The following is a 12,222-nucleotide window of genomic DNA, read 5'->3' as shown; positions in this document are numbered from 1 at the left end:
GAAAACAAATATCACTTGAACTTTTCTTGGATGAATAATTTTATATGCTAAGAAATAGATTTGAAGTGAAAGAAGTATGAATTGTTTGTGGAAAAAAATTCTTTGATGAAACTGTTCTGTTTTTAAATCAAGGTTTTTATCTAAAGTATACTTCAAAAGGATGCCATTTGATTTCAAGAGACAGTATGCACTTCTTGTGTAAAATCTCATGTCAGTTAAAGCTCACTTGTTAAATTGTTTATTTTTATGCAGTTTATACTCATGATGAAAAAGAACACAAAAGCAGTACAATAAAGAAAAAATTATGAATTTCAGAAGTGATGAGCTGTGGTCTTAAAATATGCCATCAACATACTCTTTTGAGGAAATCTCCACACAAACCACATAATTATTTGATTAATTTTTCTTCCTCCTTTTCATCAACACATATCAATATAGATTATATATTACATAGAATCAATTCTTAAATGTTGTATATCTTAAAATATATCCGTGCAAGTTATATATTATGATTCATAGAAGTTTTTAGTCACTTCTTGAAAAGATGAGATTATATCCTTTTTCAACTAATGGAATCTTGAAACACAATATGATTTGTGCAAAAATGCATATTCTACTTTTCAAAAGGAAATGAAAATCTAGCTGAATTGAGGTGATTGTTTACATAAACTTCTTAAAATTTAAAGATACTGCACTGGCATTATCCCTCAAGTCATTCATAGATATGTGGGGAATAACTGAAGTGAAAATACTAGAAAACATTCTACATTATGGATAAAATACACTTTTATTTAAACCTGTTGCAAACTCCTGCAGAAGACAGTCTGATAATTCTCAAGGAGGAGGAGGAGGAGGAGGAGGAGGAGGAGGAGGAAGAAAAAGTAAGAGTAAAAAAGAAAAAGAAAGAAGAGGAAAAAAGAAGAGAAAAAAAAGAAAAAAAAAGAAAAAGAAATGAAAGGGGTTTTGGGCTTATTTTCATTGTTAGGGAACAAAAGCTGAATCTTGGGTGAGAACCTTCAGGGATTTTATTATATTTACAGATTTATCTGAGGAGATCAGCAGCAAGTATAATCTTGAATGATGAGTCCCATCCTAGCTAAGCTTTGTGATTTCTTGTCTCAAGGTTCCTGACAGTCTGAATAAGTGGCCTTTCAGGTGGCCTTTCTACCTCCGGGAGTCCTTACCTGCTTACACTGACTGGCTAGAAAACCCCACGGAGAGGCCTGAGGTTTAAGAGAGCCGAAAGAGCAGGGCTCAATTTAATCTCACTTTAGAACTTTGCTTAACCTAATTAGTTTGCAAATATGTAATTTATTTTGCTCGAAGGGTCATAAATATTCTGTAGCCTCTGCTTCTCTTGACAGCTAAAGGGATGGTATTTACAATACGTAATCTGCACGAACTTAAACTTACTGTATTAACTCCTTTTAATGAACTCTGATTCCCCTCTTAAAGGGAAGATGAAACTTCAGATTTTTCTCTCTAGCAATACCATCTCCATACTTGCAAAAATAAAGTAAAACAGTTTCTGTTTTCCTTCATTTGCCAGTTTCAATGTCATTAGTTTTATGCATTTCAATATTTACTATACTGTTGCATTTATAGCCAGATGACAAAACAGTCGTTTATAGAACTTGATTATATTTAAATGAGGCAGAAACATTAAATTAATGAAGAAAACCAGATTCTTTGCAGAACCTATACCTGTTGCCATGTCACAGAAAAATTCGTGGTGGTTTATAATTTTCAGAAGAATTGCATTATGATTTACAAATCATGCTAACTGAATATAACTGTAAAATAATTTATGCCATTTGTCCTTAGAGAACTTGTAGTAGTTTGTAATCTAGATCTACTTTCACCTAATTTTTGAGTTTGAATTTCTAACAAATTATAGGGAAAGAACCGATCCCACACCTCAGTTTGCGATTCTTTTATTCTATTGTATGCGCACATTTGGGGAAAGAAAGTCTTCCATTAACTAACTTCATAATTTGAGGTATGAGTCTATTATAAAGTATGCTGCCTTTCGTATTTCAAGTGGTAGTTTGCTTTCAGGCTCTACCTTGGGTGTTCAAAAACCCTGTGTTTGGTAATATGCAAAGAAATTGTGGATGATTTAATGTATGTATCCTCTCATTTAAGAAAGGCAAGTCAAATTACAGATCCGGGCTTTGCCTCCCCTGAATCTTTTCCTTTCCCTCTCTTTAAACGGGTCCCAATTTATGGAGCACTTTCTATTTCACACAATAATCTTTATGTTCACACAATGTTAATAAGCCTCATAATAAGGGTTATTGTAGCAAAACCCTTACAGTCAGAACTCAAAAGCAGACTGACTTCTTCTTGTGTATAAACTTTGTAAAACTTGCTTCAATAGGTTTACTTTCATGCCTCTCCCCTGTAATTTTGCCTCCACAAGGGCCCCTCATCCACGTTACCGCTGACTGTTGTAGGCCGGTGCTGTAATAACGGTTCAGCCAGTAATTCACCTCTTTGCCTCTCTCCTCCGCAAACGCTCTGCTGTGACACTCAGTCAGCAGAGGGGAGAGTCTTGACACGGAGAACAGAAGAATAGGAGGAAACTTGGAGATACGTGATTTTCTGATTTGCTTATAATGTAATTAAAGAAATGAGTTTCCCCCTGGCAGAGACAGAGGGACAACTCAACACTCCTCACAAGTCCTGTGGAATGACCGAGGAGGGAGAATGCCGACCAACCGTTTACGACAGGAAAAGCTTTTACTAGAAACATTCAGATAATCCAAGTAAAATGTGGAAGGTTTTACTAGGGGGGCGTAGGGGTTGTTTTAATTATTTAATCTAATAACCTCCATTTTCCTTTTTCGATATGCTCTGATAGTTTGCTAGCTCTATTATCCATTTTTAACCTAAAAAGATGAACCGTCTGATCTCCACACTTTTGATTTCGAGATGATTTTATTTACAAATAAAGTCGCGTGATTTAAATTCTACTGATTTTCTTGCTGAGTTGTATCAAGGCAAGCAATGAACAGAAATCTTACCAATTGTTCTCACCTACACGGCTGAGTTACAGTGTATCAGTGATCTTAAAATGATGGTAGCAGTTGCATCTTTACGTCATAGAAATATGGGGAAGCACATAGCACAAAGCAAAGTTGTCTGCAGCAGGAAAGTCGTCTATAGCAATCTCTCCTGTATCTGTGCAAATGTTGATATTTATAAATAAGTATCCAAATACAGAGTATTTTGCCATTAAAAAGAGTTGAAGATGAACAACTTTAGGGCTATCCGTTATTTCGTATTACCTCAGTCTCCATATAATATCCTCATTTGCATAGATCATTGATGTGTGGTGATGATTATTTTACAGAACACAAATTATTTTATCTATACCTACTTTCAGTTTATTTTTCTACTTGTGTTTCTATGACACTTAATAGAAGTGTCTTCGTTGATGAGATGGGAGACTCACTCAGTCCTGAGACAGTAGGAATTAGGCTCAGAACCAAATGACTTCCTTCCATGCATCACAATAGTGTCTTCTTGCAAAGTTTTTGTAGTCAGACTAATACTTGCATGAGTCTACTATGTCCCCATGCTACAGCAAGTCTCCATTAGGGTAAAGGCAGAGGCAATCAAACACCGACTGCTTCATGACATCACATTCAACATTCACTGGTGCGTGACGATATTGACTGTCCAAAGGGTTAAGCATTTTTATTACAAGCCCTGATGAACAAACACACTTTTATAAAGCTTTAAAAATCTCTGCAGAACAGTAAGCCTAGTTCACATTGGCTTTAAATTTGTTTTATTTATTTATGGCAAAATTGATAAGATAGGATGACTTTTAAACTCTTGGATTCCTTGTTATACTGACCTTGAACAGAAACTTTCTTTCAAGGACAGTAGGATTTCAACTTCTCAGCATTTTAGCTTTCTAAGTTTTCATTTGATCCCCTCCTCCCTTTCCTTAATCTGCATGATCTAATGCACTAACCTCTCAATTGTAGCTACTTATTTTTCTTGGATTGATATTACATATATAGATTGATTCCAGGTCACCAACCAACTGGATGTGGGTTTCCTGAAAAAGCTTACAGGTTGTTAGCTTGGCGACAACACTTGGATTAAGCCTTCATATTCCCATTTATCTTAGTAGCTTCTAATCAGTTGTATATCCCTGCCCATCAGACTTTCCCACATGGCCTCCTTTAACTTTGACATCAAGTATTATAATCCGAGGCTTTGTCAAAGCAATGCACTCTCAAAAACAAGGTCAGTTTTCTTACGAGGTAGAGAAATTGAGAAATACAAATGTCAATTTTGCCAACTGGAAATATATCCTTTGTGCTGGCTTTAGAACATCTGTACTGTATTAAATAAGTCTGTTTGATATCTGGGATCTTTTTTTGCCATTAATAATGATCTGATATATATGACAAAATATATCAGATACATGTAAAAAAATATATATATATATAATTTTTATGTATTTTGAATTCTGCATTTTAAACAAAGAAAATATCTTTACCATGAATTCATTTTTTCTTTCCTGTAGTTGAGTAATTAATTCAATGAAATTAAACAATTATAACAAAAAGCTAAAGAGATGTCATGAAAATGAATACTAGGGAAAGTATGAAACAAAAGGAAGTATCAAAACAAATTCATTAAGTATATTCATACAATGTGGAATGAAAAAATGTTATCTAAAGAATCTATATTATAATGCAATTAGTTTTCAGAAATATGTTAATAAATCATAATTTTATTGAATGTATACCATCCTCAGTCATGGGTCATATAAAACCATGTCTCTGCAAATATGATCTTGGTTACCTATGATCTAAACTTTTATTTTATGACTGATTATATCGTGTATTAGGAATTGATCATTTTATTTGGAGTGATTATATAAGCCAAACATAATTTCTTTCTGACTATTTGTTAAGGCTTTACCACTTCCACTAATAAATTTTTGCGCTATTTAGCAAAAGCAGTAAGGTTGGAGGAATCTATGGAATTTTGTTGGCTTCCTCAGAGGAATTTGTAAAGATATGATATTTTAAAGCTACCATTATACCCAAAATTCTTTGGCAAATTGAAGAAGTTGGCATGATCTAGGAGATATTTCTAATCACCTTCACATCCCTGTGCTTTTTCAGATGCTCTCTTCTTAGTGTCATGTTGAATCCAGGTCTGATGAAGTATAGAATTAAAAAGAAATTCAGAGAAAAAATAGAGGAGGTGACAACCTTCAAACCAGCATTAAATATAATTTGATTTGATTTGAGATTATCAAATAAATTATCTACTTTTGGTTATGGAGTCAGCTTTATGACACTTTTCTACCATGAGTGGAACACCCCGTACCCAAGACCAGAGTTCTGTGTTTAATTCCATATCTCCATGAAGTTCCATAGAAATAGTGGATTTAAAGTAGATAAAATATTTGGAATGCATACAATGAAGATGTTTTGTTTAGATCATTCTTATTTATTGAATACGGTGTGAATGCATCGTGAAAGAAGCTATTAAATTTCTTCTTTGGTAATAACTGCATGGAATCAGCAGGCTAAAATAAAGGTGAAGGGCAGTGTTCACAAATCATCCTCTTCTTATATGTATTTTCTATTTTTCAGGTGTTTTTGGAAAGATTTACATTGAAATTATTCACTCAACTTTGTAATAGGTTGGTCTCTTTACTTATTAAAATATATTCACCATAGATATATATAATATGCTTTTTTTCATCTTCTAGCAATGGTTGTTTTGAGCAACCTGGAACCAAATACAACTTATGAAATCAGGGTTGCAGCAGTAAATGGAAAAGGGCAAGGAGACTACAGCAAAATAGAAATTTTCCAGACACTACCAGTCCGTAAGTAATCACCTCTGTTTTGCTCTCTGTTGCCATTCTCTTCGCTTGCAAAGCGAAGACATCTTAAAATTCAGGGAGGTGTTTCAACACTTTGGGGAAGTGAATTACATCTTTGTTGAAGTGGTTTCTGAAATTGGTGGCGTCTAAGTTTTATAAAAATGACTTTGCTCTGAATGAGGCAAGAAAAACGCACACACAATAAACACAGTAAAACTGCCCTCAGGAAGTTGTCCTCATCAGGAAGGTGTCCTATTTACTAATAGTCTGATTAATTGGATTATAGTGCTCAGACCATAGTCTGTGAGAAAGTAAAAATTGTGACTATGTAACATGTCCAATATTCCATTCTTTTGTTGAGACATGACTATTGCCTTTATCCCATAAATTCTGTAGGCCCGAAGCATGAGAAAAAGGCACCACTGAATTAATCCATTTTCATGGTGACTGCAGAAGATTAACTATTGTAGCCTTGTCCCTGCTACTGTCCTCCTTTGGGGGTATTGTAAGGCTTTTGAATTACATTAAGTGAAGATAAATTTGAAAAGACTTCCATTTCCTTTATGTTGAATAAATTATTTGACAATGTGAGGAATCTGACTGTGACCCAACAAGCGCTATTGTAAAATCTGGGCATCATCGTGCTTGATATGTACACCTCATACAGCAAATTGGCCAGAATAAATTACCTTACCCTAATTTGTGACCTGCTCTTGGTTCTCACAGAATCTGTCAGATGTCCCCTTTTCTCTATTTCTGATGCCTCTATCTTTTTCAGTCCCTCCCTGTTTTCTCTCCAGGATGACTATTGGTTCATATTAACTCACAGCTACACTTTCAGACTAGAATGACTTTACACAAATTTAAGCAGATCTGTACCTTCAGTACTTCTAATCCTCAACACCAGCCTTCACCTTCTGTCCACACCCCTTTTGTCCACACACACATTTACCTGCCTGCCCTCCTCATACCTCCTTCCTCAGTGGCCTCGGTGCTCTCGGCGTCGGTAGGTGGAAGTCAAGTTTGGTCAGACTGTTTTCCTTCCCCTTTTCTGTCTTGGTTCCTCTCTCCATGCACATCAGCCCCCAAAGGGGACAAGACCAGTAAGACCTTGGCTAACCACTCCAACTTTGTCTCCTTTTCAATTTGGCACTGTCCCCTTCTTTTGTTCGTAGAACACCATCCTAGGTGCTTCAAACGGAAAGCCCCTCTTTCTCACTCTTTCCTTTTTTATCTTTTCTGTTTAAATCATAATGCTTCTCATCTCTTAGTGTACTGCTACTGACTTGCAGACCTCAGTCCTAGACTTTGAAACTTTAAGGGCCAGGTCTAAGATTTTTTATTCTGTTTTTGTTTTGTTTTGTTTTGCTTTCAATTATAAATATGCATTTTAGCTGCTTCACAATTTTTTAAAAGATTTATGTATTTATTTATTTGACAGAGTAAAAGAGAGAGAAAGAATGGTGTGTGAGTGGGGGAAGGGGCAGAAGGAGAGGAAAAGGGGAAGAAAACTCTGTGGTGAGCACAGAGCACCTGTTGGGCTCAAATCCCATGACCCTGAGATCATGACCTGAGCCAAAACCAAGAGTCAGACGCTTAACAGACTGGACCACCCAGGCACCTCTGTAGCTATTTCTCAAGATTTTTTTGAGGTTTAAATGAGATGATATATATAAAGTACTTAATATGTCATAGCTACCCATTATTACTTTCTTGATTATTATTTATGTTATTACTTTGGCATAAACATTCCATTGTTTAACCACTAACAGAAACTATTATTTTAATCAATTCCTTTTTGATGGAATTTACATTTATTCTGAACTTTCTTTTTGAAGGAAGTAGCAATTGTAATGGAATCACAAATTTAGTATATTGTAAAGGTTAAATATAGACCTAAATATTTTAAATTTATATGTTAAAACATTTGAAACTGAAAATACAGTTCCTGCTGTATACCTATTATCTCAAAATGTTATTATCAAAATTATATGATTATAATATTATTAAATGCATCCATACCGTACAACACATACATTCTAAAATGTAATTTAGAAATGATACTAAACTACCTGAGTATAAGATCCATTTTATAATATTTAGATTTTCCCACTGTCTCTTGTTAAGTCTTTTTAAGAAATTATTGTACTGGTTTTTATAAACATTTAATTCATTTATTGAAAATATGTTACATTGAATATGGATCATTTCATATCATAATATCTGCACACTAATTTAATTAATTTTAATGAAGAATCCCTCCAGAATACCTCTATTTTTTTTGTTTCTGTATGGCTGTAATACACAGAGCTATTTTATTAGATACTTGCATGTCACCATAGCCCATTGGCATATTTCTTTAACTATATGCCTTTTCCAAATAAACTACTCACTTCATATGGCTATAAACACCATATTAAAAAAGATAACATGCTGAGGGAAAAAAAAAAAAAAACCCACAGATTCTCCAAGTTTGGAGTCATAAAATCCTCTTCACTCTATTCTGTTTAGTTTGTCTTGACATTCTTCTGAGTAGACCCATACATACTACAAGTTTCTGGAACGTTGCAAACTAAAGCATGTCTCCTGAAAGTTCCTTAGTAATACTATATTCCTATCTATAGGGAATTGAAGGAAAAATGCATAGAGGATGCCAGCGCATGCTGAAAGACATCACATAAGTGACACACAGCAAGAAGTTCCCATTCCGTGTTGTCAAGCAGTGATGGCACCCTTCACATAGAAAACTACATTTCACTAGATCCCTGTTCATATTAAACATATAAGCATCTTTGTTATAAAAACACCTCCATGGGTTGAATCACATCAAAGGCAAATATGTCCATGATGCTAGAGGAAAAAATTACACATTGGAACATATGTCTATTGATTAGATATCACAAAATTTCTGTATTCAAATCTGCATCTACTTTAAAAATACTCATTAAGGGGCGCCTGGATGGCTCAGTCAGTTAAGCGTCCAACTCTGGATCTCAGGGTCCCGAGATTAAGCCCACTCAGGCTCTGTGCTCTGCATGGAGTCTGCTGAGATTCTGTCTTTCCATCTCCTTCGTCTCCCTCCACCCCACTCTCTCTCCCTTTCTCAAAATAAATAAATCTTTTGAAAAAACACACAATAAATCTGATATGTAATTGCTAAACCATTATCTTATCATCTTTCCTGGTAAGTATATATTCCACGTAGTTTGATAACAATGTTTATATTAAAACATATGTACAAAATGTTTACAGAAATCAGCTTTAATAAATAGGATTGCACACTATTAATAACCCAAGAAATAAACGTTTCACTTGTATAATGCAATGCTATTCTCAGAACATTTGCACATCAGTATAAATGATATTTTGGTTCTCAGGTGTCACAATTTTGTCATGACACTTCAACATTTATTTAGATTTATGAATATTGCTGTTTCTTAGATGGGGCTAAGGGGTCAGCGGTTTTATCACAACAAAAGGCAGATGGAAAAATGGTAAATTCAGGATCACATCATTTTTTTTTTTAACTACATGACAGTGTTCTCTTTATTAGAATGCAGTTTTTTCAGGTATCTGAGGTGTGTGTAAAAACCAAGAATGTTGCATTGCTTATTTAGGTGAACCAAGTCCTCCATCCATACATGGGCAGCCAAGCAGTGGAAAGAGCTTTAAACTCAGTATCACCAAACAGGATGATGGAGGGGCCCCTATTTTGGAATACATTGTCAAGTATAGAAGTGTAAGTACCTTTTTATTATTATTTTGTATAATTTTTTCAAATTGTATTAAATTTGCATTGAATTCATAGACATATTAGGCACGAATGTATATTAACAATGATAAATTGTTCTCATAGAAATTAAACTGCTAATTGTCCATTGCTGAAATTCATCATGATAAATTGTGAAATACTTGCCTTTTGTGTGTGTGCATAAAATCTAATAACCATTGATCATCAAAAAATGCTATATATTCATCTTGTGATTTCTAAACTTAACATTTCAGAAATGAGAACATTTTCCTTATTTTTCTCACAAGTTTAACAGGATGCTTTTGCCTTCCATTCTGCTTGATATTAGTAACTTCAAGCTAAGCCCCTCTTCTTAATTTTAGTTATTGTATTGTACGTAATTAGTTATTATATCACAAATATTTCATTTTTATTCTTATGAATTATTAGATTATTAATGCCTTAAATTAATAAGCCTTTTGATATGAGTTGATATTGATATTTAGTCACTTGATTAAAACACAAATTGCTCTAAACAACATTTAACAAAGAACGGCCACATTGAACTTGTGGAAGAAGGTTTAGTTCTTTTCAATTTTAATTAGCACTAGCTAATATGGGATTTGGGATAGCTAAGAGCTGCCTTGGGACTTATAGATGTAGAGGATATCCTCTGGTTACAGAGTGATGAAGAAAGTGACATAGTGGACTTTATCTTTGGCTGAAAATTATACCCAAGGCCACTTAAAGTGGCTTCTCTTTACATTGCCATAAGTGCTATGGAGTATTTGTGTCTCTTGTGGAATATGTTAAAAGTGAAACACAATTCTAAATTAAACTGTGTGAAGTTTATTTATTAACATTTATGATTATTCCTATAATACAGTATCAATTTTACATTTATGTTTATGGGACATTTAGTAACACTTTCCAAGTTTATTATATTTTAGCAAATAGTGTTTTAAGTAATCAATCCTTAATAGTCTATAAATGAAGCTGTTTTCCCACAATTTCATAATTTTCTAAATTATATATATTTTTTTAATTCAAACATCTAAGTTTTAAAGGTTTGTTAAAAGAGGAGCCTTTTTTTTTTTAGGAGTTTGAATTTTGAACAGCATACTTGAATAATTAATTTTAGACATCAGTCTTTAAATTTAAAGTTAATATTCCTTTTCTAGGACCCCTCTTTGTTGCAGGTTTTATTCTGGGAATGGTGAGCAGCTGTGGGTGTTTTATGGCTGTCTATGAAGGTTTCATGCCTGTTCACCAAAATGGCCCTGAATGGCTCACTAGTCCTACTATGAACATGATGGTTTCATGCTACTCAAGTCAGGTTTCATAACTGTTCTTGTTTGACCATCGGGAAACTCTTTGGAAGGAAAGAGTCTCTAAAGATCATAGGCCTGAACAGAATCATGAATTGGACTGGAAGAACAGACTTCATTGCAGATTGTGGCCTATAATTAGACAATTTATGGCACAAAATACAGGTAGATGATAAGAATTTATAGGCAACCCCAATAAAATCCCATAGTGAACACTGAGATACAATGAGGAGTTATAAAAATACATCTAATATATTTTCTATTAATATAATTTGTACCTAAAACTAAAAGCAATGTTTGACTTATCCTTTCTGAAGAGTTGGATATTGGAAATAATACCAGTGCTATGTTGAGTTCAACCAGAATCATTTATTTCAATGGATGATAGCAAGTATTTATTATTCCTATTATAGCTTTTCTTCATATACTAGTGACTTTTATTAATACAGCATTATTTTTGAAGAATGTATGACTTCTTCAGCTATAAAATCAGGTATCCAAAATATTTTTCTTTATGTCCTTTCATCCTTAGCATGTTGGCTTTTATCTTCATATAGATTATCTTTAATTTTAAGATGGTGGATTCACATGCACATTCAGAATATGAAGAAAGTAGAAAAAACAAAAAGGTAATAGGCTGTTTAAGCTGAATTTGTCTTTCTTTTCCAGCAATACAGTATACATTTTCTAAAAACTCAACTGAGCAAAATTAAAATTGTGTCCCATTAGAGAGAAATATTTCTCAAGACTGTAACTAAATGAAAAGTGGTTATAGTTGGGTGGTGGGTGAACTAAACAATAGGGTCTGGGTTCTGTCACAAATTGTTAAAATAATTATCTTTTTTATTACAACAGCCATCTCAGTCCTCTTGGGCTACCATAATAAAATGCCATAGTTGCTTGGCTTAAACAACAGAAACTTGTTGTCTCACAGTCTGGAGGTTGGAATTCCAAGATCAAGGTGCCAGCCGGTTTGGTTTCTTCTGTGGCCTCCCTATCTGGCTTGCAGATGACTGCCTTCTTGTTGTCATGACTTTCTTTCTTTCTTCCTTTCTTTCTTCCTTTTTTTTAAGCATAAATTTAATTTTTTAATTCAACTAACATATACTGTATTATTGCTTCAGTGATTCATCACAGGTAGAGGTGGGTGATTCTTTAGTCTTATATAATGTCCAGTGCTCATTACATAACATGCCCTCCTTAATGTCCATCACCCAGTTACCCCATTCCCCCACCCCCTCAAGCAACTGCTGGTTTATTGCCTATGATTGAGTCTTGGCCTATTGTCTGTACACATA

At 34.1% G+C, this 12,222-nt stretch overlaps 1 protein-coding gene across 3 annotated transcripts in view; it reads left to right on the top strand.

Moving 5' to 3' along the window:
* NCAM2 (neural cell adhesion molecule 2) overlaps positions 1–12,222 on the top strand; it is a gene marked incomplete at both ends in the record, with an annotated part of 517,101 nt that overhangs the window by 452,172 nt on the left and 52,707 nt on the right. For all 3 annotated transcript variants that reach the window (XM_080813028.1, XM_080813026.1, XM_080813027.1), the window contains 2 exons: positions 5,750–5,869; positions 9,484–9,605. In XM_080813028.1, coding sequence (XP_080669154.1) covers positions 5,750–5,869; positions 9,484–9,605 — 242 coding nt within the window. The remainder of the gene's footprint in view (positions 1–5,749; positions 5,870–9,483; positions 9,606–12,222) is intronic.

This window comes from Martes martes, assembly GCF_963455335.1.
Source record: "Martes martes genome assembly, chromosome: 1".
Taxonomy (NCBI): Eukaryota; Metazoa; Chordata; class Mammalia; order Carnivora; family Mustelidae; genus Martes; species Martes martes.
Note: the sequence above shows the minus strand (reverse complement) of the source record. Positions and strands in the feature narration are given on the sequence as shown.